This window comes from Vigna unguiculata, chromosome 11 (assembly GCF_004118075.2).
Source record: "Vigna unguiculata cultivar IT97K-499-35 chromosome 11, ASM411807v1, whole genome shotgun sequence".
NCBI classification, from domain to species: Eukaryota; Viridiplantae; Streptophyta; class Magnoliopsida; order Fabales; family Fabaceae; genus Vigna; species Vigna unguiculata.
The window spans coordinates 6,642,681-6,666,045 of record NC_040289.1 but is presented as its reverse complement, the minus strand read 5'-3'; the positions used below and the strand labels follow the sequence as shown (position 1 = coordinate 6,666,045).

The window sequence follows — 23,365 nt, the reverse complement described above, 5'->3', positions numbered from 1 at the left end:
TTATGTTTGCTTAACATATGCGTGCTTATAAATAATTATTTATACAAACATTTATTTTTTTAAAATTAATATATTACATAAACTTATTTTTTTTAAATTAATATGTTTTCCACAACTCAATAAATTCAATTATATCATACAGTTTTCATTATTTTCTTACAACTCTTTCTTTCCTTTTTTTCGTTCATTAAATATTTCTTATTACATATTTTCTAATTTTAATTTTTAAAAATATATCTATTTATAGAACTTTAATTATCTAATCTTTTTACTTATTTAAATTATTATATCCTACTCACTTACTTTTAAACTCAATCTCCTTTTCATTATTTTTAAAACAAAAAAAATACAAAAACCAACTCAAAGTCGAAGTTTGTCTTGAAACCAAAGAGAACAATGTATTATCCTTCGAGGAAAAGAAAAAAAAAAAAAAGAAAAAGACAAATTAAGTGAAAAATTCAGTAATGTGAACGAGCAAAGTCGGTGTCCCAGCCACGTGGCATTGATCTTGACGCTCTTCAAAAATATCGCACATTTTGTTCTGTCCTTCTCACTCGGCCCTCGTGTTCCCTTCTCTCTCACACACCCAAGCTTTAAAATTTCTTCTTCTCTCTCGAACCCCTTCCAACTGGGTCACAATAACTCGCTCCAACTCGCTTCAGAATCAGCATGAAGATTCAGTGTAACGTGTGCGAAGCTGCGGAGGCCAAGCTCCTCTGTTGCGCAGACGAAGCCGCACTCTGCTTGGAATGCGATGAAAAGGTTCACGCCGCAAACAAGCTCGCCACCAAGCACCAAAGGGTCCCTCTTTCTCTCTCTGCTTCCCACGTCCCAAAGTGTGACATATGTCAGGTATCTCATCTTCTTGCTTCTTAACTTTACTTTCATGGAAAACCCTTTTCAAATTTATAAACTTTAATACATCTTACAAAGTGGGTTTGTCGTTTTAGGTGTTCTAATTTGGTTTATGTAAGCAAAATCTTCAACCGTTTCTTTATTTGTTTTCAATGATTAATGTTTGGAATCGGTGAACTTAACCTTGCTGGATTTGTGGAAATACAGCTTGGGGGATGGTTGACAATCCTCTTATCAGTATTATTTGGGTCAAAACATGTTTTGTTCAATCAACGTATTTCAAAATGTCGGTTTTAGTGTATTTCAAAATGTCGGTTTTAGTTCTGACCAAAATTTATTATGTTTCTAGTTCTTATATTTACCAAGTGGATTTTGAGTTAGCTGGATGCTATCACTTATCTTTTAAAACTGCTATTAAACCATCCAGAAATATCTAACTCCACATTCAAGTAGTAGTTACCTAATAATTTCTAATTCCACTAAGTAAGTGAGTGCCCATAAATAGTTAATCCCATAAATAGCCAAGTGGGTGCAAACCCTGTTCAGGAGCAGTGCAAACAACGACCTCTCTAACACACTTGTTCATCAAAATTTATTGGAAAGTTCATATATTTACCAAGTGGATTTTAAGTTAGACTTAAAATTTTGCTTTTGTGATGCTATCACTTATCTTTTAGGGCTATCATGCCAAGTGTTATAAGAATGCTATTAAACCACCAGAAATATCAGAAATATCTAATTCCATATTCAAGTACAGTAAATACAGTAAACATTTACTTAAGTTCTTATTTTGATTTTAAGAGTTTGATACGGACTAATTTGGAATGTAAACTAATGAAATTTTAAGAGTCATATTACAATATGGTATTAGGAAGTCATATAATTATAGTATGAAATATTATGAGTATTAGAAATTTTTAGAGATTGTGAAAATATAAGAGATAAAATATATTATAGATGTAAGAAATATATTATAGGAGAAACTTCTTTTTTTTTTATTCATATACTTTTTTTTCTCTCTCTTTATATATAACAAAATGTAACGAAATATAAAACCAAATGATTTTCCGTGATTTTTTTTCTTTATATATAACAAAATGTAACGAAATATAAAACCAAATGATTTTCCGTGATTTTTTTCTACAAATAAAATCACAAAATTATTGATCTGATAATTTTTTTTGCATATTAGATGTGATGTGAAATTAAATGAGTGGAAATTAATAAATTTTAAGAGTCATATTATAATATGGTAATAGGAAGTCATATAATTATAGTATGAAATATTATGAGTATTAAAAATTTATAGGGATTGTGAAAATATAAGAGATATAAAATATATTATAGATGTAAGAGATATGTTATAGGAGAAACTTATTTTTTTTTATTTTATTCATATACTCTTTTTTTTCTCTTTATATATAACAAAATGTAACAGAATATAAAACCAAATGATTTTTGGTGATTTTTTTTTTACAAATAAAGTCACAAAATTATTGATCTGAGAATTTTCTTTTTTCAAATACAAATTTAGATGGGATGCGAATTTAAATGAGTGCGGACTTAAAAAAATGTTTACTGTAGTTACCTAAAAATATCTAATTCCATTATGTGAGTGCCCATATATATTTAGTCCCATGCTCAGAGTTAGTGGGTGCAAACCCTGTTCAGGAGTAGTACAAACAACAATCACTCTAACACACTTTTCCTAGTACCCCTTGTTGTTATAAAAAATTATTAGAAAATTCATATATTTACGAAGTTGGTTTTGAGTTACTCTTAAAATTTACTTTCTGATACACTCACATCTTATCTTTTGTGGTTATCAAGTCAAGTGCCATAAGACTACTATTAGACCATCTACAAATAAATAAGTGGGTGCCCACAAATATCTAATGAAAAACTAGAGTAAGTGCAGACCCTGTTCCGGAGTAGTGCAAACAACAACCTCTCTAATACACATTCCTGATAACCCTTGTTGTTGATCAAAATTTATTGGAAACTACACAATCATGAACTGAGATCATTAAATATGAAGTGAGAAATATACAATTTTTGTGATTTTTAATAAATTACAGTCAATTATGAATAACGTTGTTAAATAGTGTTATGTTAAGTAGCATATCTTTTCTGGATAAATGCAGGGACTCAAAGTGTATTAAATACTGTTCACTTTGTGAGCCTTTATGCATTTGGTGACCCTTGATGTTGTTCAGCTTTAAATAGAGTTATTAACTTTCCGTCTTTTGATTGAGTTTATTAAGTGACTATTGTACACTTGTAGTGTGTTAGAAAACATTTTCAGATATGATAAACTTTTCATGGAAGATCAAGTCTCAAGAATGAATTTTTCTATGGAAGTTTGAAATTGTTTTCCTTGCCAAGTGCATATATCTTTGATTCCAAATTGGTATTTTGAGGATTTTATGATGACAAAGTTCCCTCTGTTGTTATAGAAATGGTTGGAATGTGGCATTTGTTTTGTTTTTTGTATATTTTCAGAATGTTGTCAAACCAAATTATTTGTGCTTTGAATCTGTGGTTGGCTATTTGGCATTGTTACCAAGACAAAATTTTCTTTGATTTGTTAGCTTTTCTGGTTCAGTCACATATGTATGATATGAGTCTTTTATTACTTTGGATTGCTTGTGATGCTGAAGTGTGGTATTCACCTTACAGGAAATGGTTGGTTATTTCTTCTGTTTAGAGGATCGGGCTTTGCTATGTAGGAATTGTGATGTATCTATTCACACTGCTAATGCCTGTGTCTCTGGTCACCAAAGGTTTTTGCTTACTGGTGTGAGAGTAGGCCTTGAAGCTACTGAGCGTGGTGCTTCATCGTCCTCTGTGAAGTCACAGTCTGGGGAGAAAACATCTGATGCTAAATCTTCATCTATCTCCAGAAACGTTACCTCCATGCCACAACCATCAAATTTTAATGAAATGTTGCCCTCCCAAATGGGAGGAGTTGAGGACTTTGCACCAAACAAGGTGTCTTATGGTGGTGGTTATACTGCTGGAAACATCTCACAATGGCCCATGGAAGAATTTCTCGGGTTAAATGAATTCAGTCAGTATTATAATTATATGGATGGATCATCTAAGGTACGCTTTTAGTTGCAATGTAGTCAATTCTTTGTTGTGTAGCTTCTATTCTTTTATCTATCAATGATGCATGGATACGATCATCAAATACATTTTTATTTGTGATGCATGGATACGATCATCAGATACATTTCAATTTATGATGCATGGATACGATACATATATTGAATACGCACATCTCACATCTGATATGGCGAGACATTTAATTTGAAAATCATAGTATACGATATATGATATATTTTGTATTGAAAAATAATAGGATACGATAAAATGTAATAAGTACCCACACTTCGGTGGGTAAATTCCATGTTAACATGTTTTCACAGTATCACTAAACAATGGACAAATAGGTCCCATAAATATATGAAAATTTATTGTGAGAAATAGAGTTTTTTCTTGGTTGAGAGCCTTAAAAGGCTTTATTTTGCAAAGTAAAAAAAATAAGTACACAAGAGATTCCTACTTTCTCACTGGAATCTGTCCAGTTTGTAACTAACCATAACAGATATCCTATTTAAAGAAGGTTGGGGGACCAACTTCTGTTATAAACTAACATCCAACATAGCCTCCAAAACAGAATCTAACACCCTGATAAGGAGTAGTCCTGTTTATTTTGAGTACCACAAAACATCTGATATTGTCAGGAAGACAATTTGAGGAAGTTAATATAGTTTAAAAGACATGCACTTGTGAAAGTCAGATGTATTCCAATGTTTTATTCATCAAACCTCTTTTCTTGTGCTTGTAATCTTAATCAGTTGTCTGTTCCTTTACCATGTATTACTTACTAGCTAGGGATGCATTGTTTCTACACCTATTAAATGAATACCTATTAAATACTTCATTGATAAGTATCGATAAAATATCATATATCGATGTATTGGACATGGATTCACTGACACAACATAAATTGAAGTATCATGCTTCATTTACCTAAACTAGTACCCAAGTTGATTTTGTAGTATTCATTTTCCATTTTGATGAGCTGATATACTTATTGATCCATTTTCCATTCTTGATCTCATCTCCTTGCAATGAAAATCTTTGCAGGCTGACAGTGGTAAACTTGGGGATTCTGATTCATCTGTTTTGAGGTCTAGTGAAGAGGAAATTGATGATGATGGCTTCTTGGGGCGTGTTCCAGATTCATCCTGGACAGTTCCTCAAATCCCTTCCCCTCCTACGGCTTCCGGATTACACTGCCCGGAACTCCGCCGATATACATCTGACAATGCTATGTTTGTTCCTGACATATGCTTTTCCGGTGAGCGGCGGCAGCCTCGCCGTGTTCTTCATCATTCTATACATTCAAAACGGCGGAGGAACCTATAATTTGGTCTCTGATCACAAGCTTGGTATGGTATGTTAAAAAAGATTGTTTTTAGCTGTTAGAGATGGAGTAAGCTTTTGAAGTTTTTATCCTTCTTTTAGAGCATTTGAAATTCATTTTGCAACATGTTTCTTCTATTCATGGCGGTCCTCAATTTCTTTATGGGAGTGAATCTCTGAACTCTCCATTTGACAAAGAAAGTAGTTGTTTGTAACTGCGTTTTAGAAGGCTTCTCATTCCAGTTTCATTATAGCTGCTTCTTGTAAGGGTGTTATTTGAAGTATTATTTGGATAAACCTTTTCTAAACTTTTTTTTTTTTGAAGAGAAAAGTAGTAAAGAAAATGGAATGATTTTTAGTAGTTAAATACGTTTTTTTCTCTCTAAAATATTATAAAAAATTATGTTTTGTCCTTAAACTAAATTATAATATATTTAGTTTTTGTATTTTGTGAGAGTATTGTAAAATATTATTCTCAAAGTTTCACATTCGACTATAATATATAATATAACTTACGATTTGTTGAAAATCATATTTTACATAATTTTTATTCATAATTTAGTTTATAAAAAAATAATTTTTCATAATAATTTAGAGATGAACAAATAATTTTTAAATTAAAACTACTTAATATGTTTTTAGTTTCTGAATTTTGATCTAAAAATAAAATTTGTCATTATTTAAATCATCAATATATTTTGGTTTTTAAATTTTGAAAATAAATAAATATTATTTTTTTAATTTAATTACAGTAATTTTTTTTAGGAGTTGAATGTATTTCGGCATATGTATGAACTGAAAATATGTCAAAATGAGGGAATGTGTCAAATGAGATAGTTCCATACTAATATAAAATGTGTTTGACATATATACAAAAATTAACGTATTTGAGATAAAAATTTATATTTATTTATTTTTAAAATTTAAAAATTAATATAAAAAAATTATATTTATTTATTTTTAAAGTTTAAAAATTAATATGTATTAAAATTTTGGAAATGAACGAATTTTAATTTTGAGACAAATTTTAGATTTAAAACATTCTTAACATAAGTTAAATTAGTATACATATAAGTCCAAAAAATAAAATATTAAGAATAAGTTAATTTTAATTTATTAGAGATTTTCACAAAGTACTCTTCAAAAAGCGTGTGTGTGTGTGTATAACATTGTCATTTTAGTATAATTATAAAAGAAGTTTCATATTATGAAAAAGTGAATAATAGAGCGGATAATAGATAAAAGAAAAGAGAGAATGAAAAATGAAAGAATATGGAGTAACTCGTCTGTGTATTATTATTGACAGGGAGAGTTCTATTTATAAATACAACATGTAATCCATAAAAAAAACAAATCAACTTAATTAATATAAATATTTACATAAAGAGTAATGAATTATATGAGTATCAATCATATAAGTAAATGTATCAAATTAATGGATAATCGTTAATTCATAACACTCTCCCTTGAGTGTCCATTGATAAAAGAATATGTCTCGTTAAAACCTTATTAGAAAAAACTTTTTAGGACAAAAAGAAAACTTAGTGAAGGAAAAAGAGTACAACATTCTGTATTCTTTAATACAATATTGTTCATCACATATTCTATGTCTCCTATGTCTCCTCCTCATGTAAACTTACATCATTAAGGTGACAGAGTCCGAACTTGTGAATCATTTGCTCAAAAGTTCTTCTTGGCAAAAACTTCATAAATAGACCTGCCATATTTTCACATGAATGAGTTTTTGGATATGTATACCATCCTTTCAATTGAACAACACACTATTGTCTTCATATATGGTTGTTGATTCCATCTTTGTTGGGAATAGTCACGAGTTTCTTGCACATGTTGAATTATAGACTTTAACCAAACATATTCACAACTTTCCTCGTAATTCTGTATGATTAGGCGATGTTGCTACAATGGTTTGTTTCATATATCTTCATGAAACTATTGTGCTACCACATGTGAACAAACATCTTATTTGTGATCAACCATTGTGACATTGTGAGAATATGTAAAATAACATGCATATACATAACCCATTGGTCTGAATCTAATAAGCTCATATTCGTAATACCCTTAAAGTAACGAAGTATATGTTTTACTCTAAATCATTTTTTCTTGTAGTTGAAGAAATATATCTTAGGCTTAACAAATTTACAGCAAATGCAATATCATACCAAGTATAATTAGCAAGATACATTAGTGTTTCTAGGACACTAAGATATGGTGCTTTTGGACCAAGAAGATCTTCATCATTTTCTTGAGGTCTAAGAAGAGCATTTATCAACATCTAACGACCTCACAACTATTAGAGTGCATAATGAATGTGACTTGTCCATTTAGAACATTTTACACACCTTAATTATATAAGCCTCTTGATGTATAAAAACATCTTTGTTTAAATACTCAATTTGTAATCTCAAAAAAAAAATTTGTCTTTTCAAGATCCTTTATCTTAAATCCTTTCTTTAAGCAATCAATTGCCTTTGTAAGCTCATTAGGAGTTTCAACGATGTTTATGTCATTTACATAAACAATAATTATGGAAAATTTATTCTCGGATTTTTTTCATATAAATACAAGGAGAAATAGGGTCATTTTTATACATTTCATTTAACAAGTTCTCACTAAGACGATTATACCACATACGTCTTGATCGTTTCAATTCATAAATGGACTTATTCAATTTTACTGAATAATCCTCTTTAAAATTTGCATTGTTAGGCAAATAAAATCCTTCAGGAATTTTCATATAAATATGATTCTCAAAAGAACCGTACGAATAGGTTGTAACATAATCCATTAGATTTTTGAATATTGCAATGTTATTGCATCCGATAATAGTAAATATGTTTTTTCACAAATCAATACAAGGTTTTGTGAACAACCTTGAGCAACCAATTGTGCTTTGTATCTCATTATTCTTTATTTGATTTTTGCACAAAAATTCATATGTACCCAACGAGTCTCACACCTTCAGGTGTGCGAACTATAGGTCCAAAAATCTTTCATTTAGCAAGAAATTATGCTTCTTTGCATATTTTCATTTTGGCCAATCATGTCTTTGTCGACAATCTTCAATGATCATTGGTTATTGATGCTCATTGTCATTCACAACATTCATCACTATATTATATGTAAAAGTTTCATCAATGTTGACTTCATTTTGGTTCTATATTATATGATTCATGATATAATTTATTGAGATCTCATCATTTTCAACCATTTCAGGTACTTGAGGTTCTTCTGGAATCGAACCATTAATTATGTCAAATGAATCTTTTTGGGATTTCAACCTTTTCGATTAGGTCATTTTGCATATTAGCCCCCTTTCTCATTCAAAAGAGTTTTTATCTCTAGAACCAATAGGTCTACCATGCTTCAAACGTATCCACATGAGTTTTTCAACCTTTCTTTTTTTCCATCATAATAACTGATCATGTCAAACAAAATAATCATTTTGATTTGTAAATTTCTAGTTTACCATGACATGCATTTCAGCTGTACTAATAAACTTGTAGTACAAACTATCAGAGAATGTTGATAATTTCTCCAATATACTTTCTTTTTCAACTCAGTCATAGAGATATAAAGATATTTCATATTTTTTTCATTGTTTGTCTCAATATAATATCCATTTAGACAAATATCATTGAAACTTAATAAGTTTCTATTCAACTTCTTAGTAGAAGTATAATAGCTCTTCTAGAGTCTTCAAATATATTTATAGTACTATAAATAATACTAATATCGATGTGTCACATTATCAAACAAGAGAAAAATTTAACACTCGTTTTTCATATAAAATATCGATGCACTATCAATAAGGCACATATTTTTTGGTATTAGTGCAAACATTCATTTTTCATATAAACGTAAATATCAATATGAGATTTTTTTAACACTCTCATAATCAATGAGGTGATCAATACTTCCATTTGCTTTAGCAAAGAAAATAACAATATCAAGATGAGTAGCATCCATATGGCCATAATCAGAATCACCATCTTCCTAAGCAAAGTGTGTTTCCATGTTCTTTTCATTATTTGTAAGATGCTTTGGTGTACAATAAGTATAACTCAAATGGCCTTTACCGTCGTAATGATAATATATACTTTCATCTTTTTGTCAATATTTTCACATTTTCCTTTTCCTTTTTTCACATTATTGTGCCACTTTTGGTGACAAAATGTGTCTTTGAAATTTTCTTTATAACCATGTCCAAAATCAAGATCATGATCACGATCATGAAAATATAAATCAAATGTTGTTGCATTCACTTCTGGGAATGGAGCAGAACCAATTTGGATAGGTTTCATGATTTTTTATCAAAAGCTCATTGCTTTGTTCAGCCATACAAAGGTATGAAATAAATTCATAATATTGACTGTTACATTCACTTCTGGGAATGGAACAAATTAGGCGGATCTCATGATTTTTCATCAAAAGCTTTATTGTTTTGTCCAGCCAGCCATACATAGACATGAAATAAATCCATAATATTTGTGAATCCTTTTTCACAATATTTTTGTCGCATGAGCAAATTAGTTGCTTAGATGCTTTATTTCTTTATTTAATGGTATCCCAATATCCATTGCATCTAAATGTATTTCAACATTTAAAATACAATATAAGGAATTCTTCCTTGCAATATCAAACGTCACAAATCCAAATTTTGCAACGTTTCGTGTGTTTAGAACTAACACATAAAATAATAATAATAATAATCAAAATAATAATATTAATAATAATAATCACCGTCATAATAAAAATAAATAATAAGACGGAGATGAAAATTGATAAAGTCAAACAATTCTTATCACAAGAGGAAGAATATAAGGTAAAATTATAAATTGAGAAAAGATTAGAAAGAGCCTGGATTGAGACATGCATAGCACTGTCGTTAGAGAGAAACAAATTTCACTAGTCCTCAATTGGTTGGAGCTTCGTGCTGATAACGTGTTATGAAATAAAGTGAATAATAGAGCGAATAATAAATAAAAGAGAAGAGAAAAAACGATAGAGAATGGAGAATGAGAGAATAGGGAGTAACTCATTTGTGTATTATTATTGATAGGGAGAGGAGTCCTATTTATAGATACAACATGTAATCCATAAAGAAAACAAATCAACCTCCTGGTTAATACAAATATTTAAATAAAGAGTAAAGTAATGAATCATATGAGTATTAATCATATAAATCATATAAATAAATTTATCAAATTAATGGACAATCATTAATTCATAATACTTCCAAATTCCGAATTTAAAAGAAGTTACTTAATTTGCCTTTGTTAAAAGAGATCGGTTACGGTTAAAGTAAAAGTTAGTTATTGTAATTTCTCTTTAAGAATTATAACATTGTATCGTGTCATTATTTTTAATTTAGTTATTGAATTCATCGACTTATTTTCATTTTGGTATCTAAAAGTAGTTTCGAATTTGCAGTTCAGTCCTACATTACACAAAGTTATTACCAAATATATTGTCATTTTTCTATTCTATTTATAATTTTTCCAATCACACTTTCTCATGTTTTTTTTCACATATAATATATTAAGTCCAATATTTAACATTTAATAAGTACAATTTCATGTTGTGTTGAACGCTAGTTGCATAGTTCAAGTTTTTTTTGGTTAAATTATTTTTGAGATTTCCAAATTTTGTAATGAAATTTTAAGTAGGTTTCTTTATTTTTATTTGATTTAATTGGGTCCTCATTTTGAAAAATTCATTGCAATTGAATTATAGTACTCTAATTGTGTTAATTATGTGTCACATATCAGCATATGATTTTTTTATTTTTTTGTAATTTTTTAAAAAAAATAAAAATTGTCACGTGTCAATTTAATATTGTGCCATGTGACAGAGACATTGTCACATCACATGTAACTATTGAATGTGAAAAGTCTCAATGCAGTTTCTCTATTTGTTATTTTGTCTTAATTTGTCTCAATTTTTCTAAAACTGAATCAATTTCATTTTTATATCAAATTTGATTTTTATATAAATTTTGCAATGGTACTTTTATAATAATTGATATTTTTAACAAAATTAAGTTTATTTAAATGTATATTTTGCATTGAACTTTATTTAAATATTGTTTCAAATATTTGTATATCAATAATTTATAGACAAATGTTAGAGTTGGTTTAAAAATAACAACCTTATAAATTGAATTATAAAATTTTAAATAAATATATTTATTTTAAATTGTTATAAAATTGTTTTAAAATTTTATATTTAAATTTATAAAGTTTTGTTTTTAAAACAACTCTAACATTTATCTATAAATTATAAATATATAAATATTTAAAACAAAATTTAAATAAATATATTTATTTTAAATTGTTATAAAATTTTCTTAAAATTTTATATTTGAATTTGTAAAGTTTATTTTTAAAGCATCTTTAACATTAAATAAATTATAGATATATAAATATTTAAAACAAAACTTGAATAAATATATTTATTTTAAATTGTTATAAAATTATTTTAAAATTTTATATTTGAGTTTATAAAATTTTTATTTTTAAAGGAACTCTAACATTTAAATATCAATTATATTCTTATTTTTTATTTTTTTACTAAATAAATATAGAAAGATGAATGACATGATATTGTTTGCTTCGTGTATATTGTTTGCTGTCTCTATGAAATGATTATATTTTACGTAATTAAATTAAAAATTTTAAAAATATCGTACGAAAAATTTAAACTCATTCATGAATATATCTACAACAATAATAAAGAAGATTTCTTCTTTTGTATCTTTTTTTTTTTAATTTCTATTTCACCATTTTAATATAATAAATTTTTTATTATTTTTAAAATAATTTAATATGTAACCGTCCTTTTAGAGCTTGTTTTTCTTACAACAATATTATTTTATTATTGTTTTTTTTCATGAAATTGTCTTATCTTATTTATTATCTTTACTTTCACACTCACTTTGTTGATATTATTTATCTTCATTGATTTAAAAAAAAGGACATTTTTCATTATTCCTTTTCATTAATTTTCTGTGCGCATCTTCTTTATGGTTGTTTTATGATAGGTTCTATTAAGGAGGGAGAGAATTGTGCGATAAGGGTTTTTTTTTTATTGTTACGGTTTGTTTATTATTTGTATAAATTTAATAAGTTTTATAGGAAATTATGAGTGAGAGAAGAAAACGCAGGACTGAATTAATGTGCAATTTGCAGTGTTCGCACAGTTTGGACGCAGAAGCAAGGATCGCACAATTTTATAGGATTGGTTTCTAAAATTTTACTTATGAATTTTTTCATTTTCATTATAAATATTTTTATAAGTTTACGACATATTTATCAATGACACGAACCAAGCAAATTACACGCAAATAAAATTACACGCAAATCCTAGGAAGCAACTGGCCATGAAGGCAGTCAGAGAATCCGCTCCGGCAACAAGCAAACTACAACATAATTATTTTTCACTATAAATATTTTTCATTTTTAATCACTTTATAGGTTTACTAGATTAATATTTACAATTCTTAATTACACATCGATATTTATAATCTTTAATCATTTTATAGGTTTACCTGATAAATATTTTAAATTTTTAATAATTTTACAAGTTTACAACATAAATATTTTTTATTATAAGTGTTTCAAAATTTTCATTATAAGTGCTTTTAATTTTAATCACTTTATAAGTTTATAAGATTAATATTTATAATTTTTAATTATACATTAATGTTTTTAATTTTTAATCATTTTATAAGTTTACTCGATAAGTATTTCTATTTTATTAATAATTTTATAAATTTATTACATAAATATTTTTTATTATAAGTTTTTTAAATTTTACTTTATTTTTTATCATATAGTGCAATATTTTTTATTATAAGTATTTGTAATTTTTATCACTTTATAAGTTTACAACATTAATCTCTTTAATTTTTAATTATACATCAATATTTTAAAATTTTAATCATTTTATAAGTTTACTTGATAAGTATTTCTAATTTCTAATTAATTTATAAGTTTACAACATAAGTTTTTTTCTCCATAACTGTTTACAACTTTAAATTATTTAATAACTTTACAATAAACATATTTTTCATTATAAGTTTCAAAGTTTATAACATGAATATTTTTCGTTCAAAATACTTTTAATTTTTTTCTTAATTTATAAGTTTACATGAATTTTTTTCATAAATATTTTTCATTATAACTATTTTTAATTTTTAAACACTTTATAAGTTTACAAGATTAATATTTTTTATTTTTAATTACACAACAATGTTTTTAATTTTTAATCATTTTACAAGTTTACAACATTTATACACAACATCACTTTATTTTATCATTACAATTCAATGTTTTTGTTAGAACTTAGCAATTTTTTATTCAGTGTTTTGTTAGAACTTAGTAATTTTTTTTTTCAGTAACTTACTAACCAATTTGTCATCATCTGCATTTGTTGCTCTTCATTGTTACATTAAATCAAATCTTGTAATCTTTCTACTCACACATTTAGGTACTTCTTCCTATATCATTATCTTCTTTTAGTTTTATCTGTTGTATATATTATGTACTACTTTCATTGTCCTTCTTTTCATTCATTACTTTCTTCCAAGTAATACATTTTAAAATTTATATTAATTTTGGATTTATTATTTATTGTTTTTGGTTTAAATAGACAACATACCAAAATGGAAAATATTCCTTCTAACAAATCAACATCAGAACAACAAAGACAAAGATGGAGAATAAATGCTGCAAATAGAAGACGTAGAATGACCCCCCAAGAAAGACTTATTGAAAAATCTAAAAGAAGGAAAAATAATCCTGAAAACACCATCAACATTGTCCAAATGCCAAACAGAGCTCTCCGATTGAGAATGACATCTATTCGACAAATGGCTCAGTCAGTAACTGATGCAGGTAACATAACATTTTTGCTCATCATTATTGTATGTCATTGACCGAGAATGTCCTTCTGAGTACCCTCACATTCTTTTTTGTTATTTCCTATAAACTATATATTTGATTTAAATAAAATTTAACTTATTTTTTAAATATTAGGTTATGGTTTGGTCCCAAAAAGGTTTGCAGGATGTAATGATAATGAAGTAAGACCAAGTAATACACACATTACTGACACTCAACATGGTAGTCAATTTTATTCACCAATATTTAATTCATGTTATTTACTTACCATTTGATAAACCCTAGACAAGGAATAATGTTAGCTTAAGTGGTTGAGAGCACTTGATTATGTCGAGTATGCTTATTTAATTTTATTTATTTTACAATTATATTGTGAATGCAGGAGCATGACTTAAGGTGGTATGTACGTAAGAATTAACATGAATCATGTGATAACTTGTTGGTTCTACATAGACTTGGTGGGTGGAAGGGTGTGAGTTTGAACCTTAGTTGGCATAAGTTATATTTTTTTATGTTTAATGTTTTGCTAAAGAAGGAAAAGCTAGAAACTCTAGAGCTCCTCTAAGAAAACATAGAGGTTGTTGGAGAAGTAAAAACACTAGTTAATAGCCACAAACCTTTGTTATTAATTAAATTTCATTTTGGTATTTTTTTATTTATTCATTTTGGGGCTGGAAATTGAGAGGGAGAAAAGAGTGAGTTTGAAAGCAAACAGTCTTAGTGTGTGGCAGCAAGGGAAGGCAGAGAGAAACGAAATTTGCAATTTAGGGAGAGAAAGGGGGTGCTGGAAAGGAGCTTTTGAGTAGGAGCAAGAGTTGAAGCTTTCGGGGACGAGAAGAGATCATTGGGAATGCACTAGGAGCAAGGAAACCGGGTAAAGGGAGCTGTCCATGCTTGTTTAATCGTGTTTTTTTTTTATTATTCTGGAATGATTCCATGGCTGGAATGTTGAGTTTCCTTCCATTTCACGTGAATTTTCGTAAATTTTGGGTATCTGCCCAGAAACCGCCTAGCGGCTCAAAATGCTCTGCCAGGCGACACAGCCATTCTTAATAATCTCTGAGTTCTGTGATGAATCGCCTGGCGGCAATAAGGAACCGCCAGGCGACACACACTGGAATTGCATAATTTGATGCGTTTTTGATGTTTTTGTGATATGTTTGGCATTCTGCAATTATACAATATCGATAATAGGTTTCTTGGCATGATTGGATGATGATGAAATTGTGGGTGGTGATGTGATAAATTTAGGGTTGTGTACAAATGCATGATTACTATACGTTATGTTTGATTGTTAATTGTAAAGTATAGGAATCGACAATTTGTTATTGGAGGCCTCAATTAGATTGTATAGAATGGTCAGTGCGTATTAAATATGTGAATGCATATGGTTGAATCTTTGATGGAATATTGATTTTGGAATTTAGGGCATATTAGGGTTTTTCTGTAGGGGCGAGGAAATCTAGATGTTCCCAGATTCCTGATGCATCGCTCGACGGTATACAATATGCCGCCAGGCGATACCGAGATGCCAGTAGTGGTTTGGCTTGCTCAGTGGGAAACAAATTAAATTTATGGGCGTTATGGATGACTGTTAGTATGAAAATGAGGGTGATTATATGATGTAAGAGTTATAAAATGGGATGTGTAGATGTATGAACTATAGTTAAAGAGTCATGAGAAAACTTGAAATGAGTATTACAATAAGATAGACTTTGTGTGGTTTCATGTATGTTTAGATTGCTGGTATAAGATTGTGCCTAGTTGGAGTGTTGTTATTTAACTGCTTAAAGTGACGTATTAGTGTTGATGTTGAGTATCCTTAATAAACTGTTATGTTGGGATTATGTGATATGACAATAGTGTTCCCGTAAGGAGGTGGTGTAATGGTATTATTAGAATACTGGTTGTTAGTGTCACATGCATAAATAGATGATTGATCATTCTGTGCTTTAACTCCAACTTAAATACATGTGTACTTGCTTTGGTTGATGTTTGAGAGGTTATCATAATGATTTGATGATTGAAGTGTTGTAAATACTTCAATATGGTGATCTGAATGTATGACTGAATGATTGGATGTGTTTGGAAACCCTTGGAAGTGTCTAAACCAGTAGAAGATTGTTTTTACTGGTGTGGCGCCTGGCGGTAGGAGAAGCTCCGCTAGGCGATAAGCCACGAATAGAGGAATCACTGGGAGAGTGGCGCCTGGCGGTAGAGAGACACTGCCAGGCGGTCTGGAGCCTGTTCGCCTAGCGGCGCTTGGGAAGCGCCAGGCGATGGCGCAGGGACAGGGGTCCGTTGTAGATGGATTTGCATGGATGATCTTGATGGCTTGGTCATGGATATGCTGGATTAGTTACGAGCGGGGAGGTTCGTAACGGTGATTTGAGATGCATGATTGATGCGAGCGGGGAGGTCTGTATCTGTTGTACTCTTGTGTGGGAATACAAGCAAGGAGGTTCGTATGTTCCGTGCTCACACTTGAGGCTACTATGAGCGGGGAGGTTCATAGTAGGTGTTCACACATGTTGGACTACGAGCGAGCAGATTCGTAGAGTTGGACTACGAGCGAGCAGATTCGTAGAGTTGGACTACGGGCGGGGAGGTCCGTAGAGTTGGACCACGAGCGGGTAGATTTGTGGGAGCATGATAATTCCTAAGGACCAAGGTGGAGAATGGCTCTTTCTCATATAGGTTATGAGATTGGGGTATAATGTTCTAAAGAAGTCAATAAACTAAAAATTGGATTAGATTGGGTGAGGCTTAATGTTTATTATTTTATTATTTATCTTATTTTTCTTTCTCAGCTCACCCTTCTTGTTTGTATGTTTGTGTTTGGTGATGATCACGTAACTTGTTATGTGGGAGCAGATGTGAATTCAGGTGAGAACACTGATGCATAGTGACAGAGCGGGGCAGACGATGGGAGATTTTTCGCCATATTTTATTTCCATGCATTTTGTAACAAACTTTATGATGCTTTTCACTATTATGAACATGTAATAAAGATGGAGTAGTGTGATTGGATTATCGTGAGAAAAGTTTTAAATTTTCCCGCGCTTGGGAAACTTTATATAATGTTTTAATTCCAAAAGAAATGTTATGATTCATGCTTATCTAGTAATATCCAACTGGGGTGTCACACTTCATGCTTTCACATAACAGGTTATACTCATGAACGACAAAGGTTTGAAGAATATAATGTATATGAAGCATTGCCAAGTACTCCACCTGTTAGTAACATAGATTGTGGTCAGTACACTATATCTAATAATATTAAAAGTACTTTATAAATAATTACATTTACTTATGCTTAAACAAAAAATTTATATCTAACTCTATACAAAAAAGTAGAATACAACTTCTTTGTTTAGGTTTAAACCCACCTCATCACTACTGTATGTCATTAGCTGAGAAAATCCTTCCGAGTATGCTTACATTCTTTTTAGTTCTTTCCTGCAAAGTATATATTTGATTCAAATAAAATTTATCTTATTTTTTAAATATTAGGTTATGGTTTTGCCCCACAAAGGTTTCCAAGACGTAATGATAATGAAACAGGACCAAGTAATACACACATTATTGACACTGAACATGGTTAGTCAACTTTATTCATCAATAGTTAATCCATGTTATTTACTTTCCATTTCACAAAATATCTTTATTTATTATTCTACGATGCGTAATTATGATTTTGATATAATTTATTACGATGTTGAATAATAAAACACCTTTAAGTTGTCATTAATTTTCGCAGTTAGTTCCTTTTTTTCTTTTTTCTCTGTGTATCAAGATATGATTACACTTTTTTACCATCTATCATGGTTTTTAATTTGCTCTTTATTTATTACAATGATCTTGGTTATTTATTATGCACTTTTTTACATTGATTTAACACCACACATGTTATGGATTTCCTACACAAAGATTGGAAGGATGTAATGATAATGAAACATGACAAAGTAATACACACGTCAGTATCATTCAACATGGTTAGTAAACTATTTTCATCAATAGTTAATACTCATTTTGGTACCATTGAACCTGATTTGTATCTTTTTCCTACCATAATTAATACATGTTGTGCTTTAATAATGCACTTTTAATACTTCTACAATTTATAATACTACATTATTTATTATTCTTCCAATTTATCACAATAATGTAGATATGCTACATACATTCCCCCGAACACATAATAATGCTAGACAATTTTCAAATACGGTTCTAATGCTCAAATTTCAATTGCCTACACCAACTACATGTCCACATTGTCATGCACGATTATTTTATCATGAATCAAGCGAGCAAATATTTCCACGTGTTCGTCCTCCACATGAGTTGCTTCAAATATTTTCAAGCCAAACATTTGAAAGTAGAAATTTTAGAGAGCATATAAGAAGTTACAATCATGTTTTTTCATTCAGTTCTCTTGTTGTTCATATGGATTAAACTATAGTAGCAAATGGTCGTGGTATATATAGTTTTTGTGCTCAAGGTGCAATCTATCACAGGGTAGGAAGATTTTATCCAAATGATGGGTCCAGACCCCGATTTTTGCAGTTGTACATTTATGACATTGAATATGAATTACAAAATAGGATGTTGGAAAACCCTCAACTTCATCAAACTATTGTTCATAAATTGCAACAAATATTACACCGGTGCAATCCTTTTGTGCATGTATTTCGACAACTTGCTCAAGAACCAAATATTCAGATATGTTCTTTACTCATTAAAAAACGTCATGCGAATCAACCACAATATAATCTTCCAACTACATCTCAAGTAGCAGCTGTTATTGTTACTGCAGACAAAACATTAATGGCACGTGGCCGAGATATTAAAGTTGCAGGTCATGATGGAAATTTAATAAACATACAAGAGACCGTAGGATATTATGACCTTTTACAATATCCTTTATTATTTCCATTTGGAACATATGGTTTTGACACCAATACAAAAAATCATAATGGCCAAAGTATCTCTTGCCGAGAATATTATAGTTTCATGCTTCAGGTAACTTCTATCATAATTACCTATGTTTCATCAAATTACTTAGTATGAAGAAGGCTAACATATTTTTAGAAACACGTGATTATTTAATGTAGATTCGTCCAAACTACCAGTCTATAATATTACAAGCAGAATGACTTTTTCAACAATATATTGTAGATAATTACGTTACGATTGAGATCGGGAGGTTATGATGGATTCCAAATCATCAAAACAACATTCGTGCTGAAGTGTACCAAGGTTTGCAAGATGCTTTGCATGAAGGACAAACTCACGTAGATAAATATATTTAAAACAACATTTATTACATCTAAATATATTATCATTCACTCTTTCATTTCTTTGAAGATATTGTTGGAAAGAGGACAATATTACAATCGTCATTTATTGGTAGTCGTCGTGACTTGACACAAGGATATCAATATGGTATGACAATTATTGTTAACAATGGAAAACCTGATATTTTCCTTACAATGACATGCAATCCATCTTGGAGTGAAATTTCTTCTGAACTACAAAATCAACAAACTCCACAAGATCGCCCTGACTTGCTCACACAAATCTTTCAAGCAAAATTTGAGCAATTGAAGGAAGATGTTGTTAATAAAGGAGTCCTCGAAAAAGTTATTAGTTATATGTATGTTACTGAATTTCAAAAACGTGGGTTATCACATATACATATGCTATTGATCTTAGATAATATGATAAGTTACGTGATCCACAAGATTATGATAACATTGTCAGGGCAGAAATACCAAATAAGGAAGAAGAACCACAATTGCATGAAGTTGTGTTGAAACACATGATACATGGTCCTTGCAGAACTCTCAATCCTAGATCACCATGTATGAAGAGATTTCCCAAAAATTTCTTGGAAGAAACACAACAAGGTAATGATTCATATCCTCAATACAAAAGACATTTTGATGAACCAATTTCAATAAATAGAAATGTGACTGTTGACAATAGATAGGTGGTTCCTTATAACCCTTGGTTACTCTTAAAATACGATTGTGATATAAATGTTGAGGTCTGCAGCAACATCAAAAGTATTAAATATTTGTATAAGCATGTTTACAAAGGACCAAATCGAGTAGCAATGGAGATTCATAAAGGACCTATTATAGATGAAGTCTAGCAATATCTCGATGCTAGATGGATTTGTGCTCCCGAGACTTTATGGAAAATATTCAAATTTACAATTTTATCGGATGAATCCAACTGTTGAAAGATTGCAAGTTCATATACCAAATCGACAACAAGTGCGATTTTATAAGCACCAAAACATCAATATTTAGCTCATTAACCTCAAATCTTGATCAAAGTATTAAATATTAGTTGATACACAATCTTACGAATTAGTAATTTACTGCTTTCCTTTTCAACCAATCTACGTATACCATCATAAATTATTATCAATTATTCTTAATATTATACATATAGATACATAAAAAAGTGAACACACAGACGCGACAACGCCGGTGTTTTCGCTAGTCTATTTAAATATAATACATTATACTATTATTTATTTTTATTCATCCATTTATAAGATACAACTTCATTAATTTCACTTTTCTTTTATAAGATAAAACTGTTTCATTTAATTTTTTTAATAAATAAGCATTAAAAAAATTATGTGTATTATTGATATTTTATTGGGACACATTTATTTAATTCTTTTATTTTTTATTATTTTTAAGCACTTTTATATATTAGTGTGTATGTTTATCATGACATTATTATATATTTTTTATCATTATACCTGAAGATATTCTAGCTATTATATTGATTAGCCATTGTATAATAAACACACTTAGTCCATATAAGGAATTAATTATGAAACTTCCCCTTAAAATGAGTATGAAAAAGATTAGCAGAAGTACCTTTTAATCAATGTGACTATTTTTATGGGTGAAACAGAACAATGAGACATGATTTGTGTCCTAATTTAAGTAGCTAAATGAATTACTTTTTTAACTTTCAACTAATTTTACTAAATATATAATAGTAAGTGTATTTGATGTAGTGCTTGGTGTAATATTTTAATCCTCTGGAAAAGTTTGATTATTGAAAAATTTTAGTGTAATTTTTATAAAAAAGGAACTTATTAAAATATTTTAGATTTGACACATTATGAATCTAAAGATACGCTTTTTGCAGTCTTTTATAACAGAAATAACAATTTATGATGTGACAATTCATTTTTTAAATAAATATATTACAATGTTTACTTTACAAAAATACATTATAATTAGATGGGTTCCTAGAAAATCAAATGTTAAGCAAAAAGAACTCTTGGCAAAGATCTAATTTCTCCTTTCTCTCTAATTATACATTGCATATTTAAGATTGTTTTATTTTAACTAATAATAGCATAGTGTTTCCATAATTAACTTTACATTCGACACAGTTAATTATAAAAAGAAAATTATAAAATTACACAATAATTTCAAATTTTAAATTTCACTTTATATTTGTTATTTAAAATTAACATTTTAAAATGAAACTAGTAATTAGTTACTAACCCATTTATATATTTTATTAAAAACATTTATATTATAAAATTAAGAAAGGATAATCATGTTATTAAACTTTTTTTATGTCAGTATTATATATATATATATATATATATATATATATATATATATATATATATATACTAGCAAAAACATAGGCGTTGTCGTGTCTGTGTGTTCGCTTTTTTTTATGTATCTATATGTATAATATTAAGAATAATTCATGATAATTTATGATGGATATACGTAGATTGGTTGAAAAAAAAAGTAGTAAGTTACTAATTCGTAAGATTGTGTAATATTTAATACTTTGATCAAGATTTGAGGTTAATGAGCTAAATATTGATGTTTTGGTGCTTATAAATCGCACTTGTTGTCAATTTGGTATATGAATTTGCAATCTTTCAATAACTGGATTCATTCGATAGATTATAAATCTGAATATTCTCCACAAAGTCTTGGGAGCACAAATCCATCTAGCATCGAGATATTGTTGGACTTCATCTATAATAGGTCCTTTATGAATCTCCATTGCTACTCGATTTGGTCCTTTGTAAACATATTTATACAAATATTTAATACTTTTGATGCTGCTACAAACCTCAACATTTATATCACAGTCGTATTTTAAGAGTAACCAAGGGTTATAAGGAACCACCCATCTATTGTCAACAGTCACATTTCTATTTATGGAAATTGGTTCATCAAAATGTCTTTTGTATTGAGGATATGAATCATTACCTTGTCGTGTTTCTTCCAAGAAATATTTGGGAAATCTCTTTTGGCATTGATTGCGCTTCATACATGGTGAGCTAGGATTGAGAGTTCTACAAGGACCATGTATCATGTGTTTCAACACAACTTCATGCAATTGTGGTTCTTCTTCCTTATTTGGTATTTCTGCCCTGCCAATGCTATCATAATCTTGTGGATAAAGTAACTTATCATTATTATCTAAGATCAATAGCATATGTACATGTGGTAACCCATGTTTTTGAAATTTAGTAAGATATATATAACTAATAACTTTTCTGATGACTCCTTTATTAACAACATCTTCCTTCAATTGCTCAAATTTTTCTCGAAAGATTCGTGTGAGCAAGTCAGGGCGATCTTGTGGAGTTTGTTGATTTTGTAGTTCAGAAGAAATTTCACTCCACAATGGATTGCATGTCATTGTAAGGAAAATATAAGGTTTTCCATTGTTAACAACAATTGTCATACCATATTGATCCTTGTGTCAAGTCACGACGACTACCAATAAATGACGATGGTAATATTGTCCTCTTTCCAATAGTATCTTCAAAGAAATGAAAGAGTGAATGATAATATATTTATATGTAATAAATGTTGTTTTAAATATATTTATCTGCGTGAGTTTGTCCTTCATGCAAAGCATCTTGCAAACTCTGGTACACTTCAGCACTAATGTTGTTTTGATGATTACGAATCCATCGTAACCTCCCGATCTCAATCTTAACGTAGTTATCTACAATATATTGTTGTAAAAGTCGCTCCGCTTGTAATATTATAGACTGGTAGTTTGGACGAATCTACATTAAATAATCATGTGTTTCTAAAAATATGTTAGCCTTCTTCATACTAAGTAATTTGATG

At 29.2% G+C, this 23,365-nt stretch overlaps 1 protein-coding gene across 1 annotated transcript; it reads left to right on the top strand.

Annotated features, from left to right (window-relative positions):
• Nucleotides 1–544: 544 nt before the first annotated feature.
• LOC114168656 (B-box zinc finger protein 22-like) lies at nt 545–5,597 on the top strand. The gene is made up of 3 exons (XM_028053552.1): nt 545–852; nt 3,535–3,960; nt 5,011–5,597. Exons 1-3 carry the CDS (start codon nt 670–672, stop codon nt 5,290–5,292), a joined length of 891 nt encoding a protein of 296 aa, XP_027909353.1. The 5' UTR covers nt 545–669; the 3' UTR covers nt 5,293–5,597.
• The last annotated feature ends 17,768 nt before the right edge of the window (nt 5,598–23,365 follow it).

Bases quoted from the DNA above. Each gene is read 5' to 3' on its own strand.
- LOC114168656 (XM_028053552.1), top strand. From the start codon at position 670: ATGAAGATTCAGTGTAACGTGTGCGAAGCTGCGGAGGCCAAGCTCCTC. The intron at 853-3,534 runs GTATCTCATCTT...TTCACCTTACAG, and splicing joins CAAAGTGTGACATATGTCAG to GAAATGGTTGGTTATTTCTT. The intron at 3,961-5,010 runs GTACGCTTTTAG...AAATCTTTGCAG, and splicing joins ATATGGATGGATCATCTAAG to GCTGACAGTGGTAAACTTGG.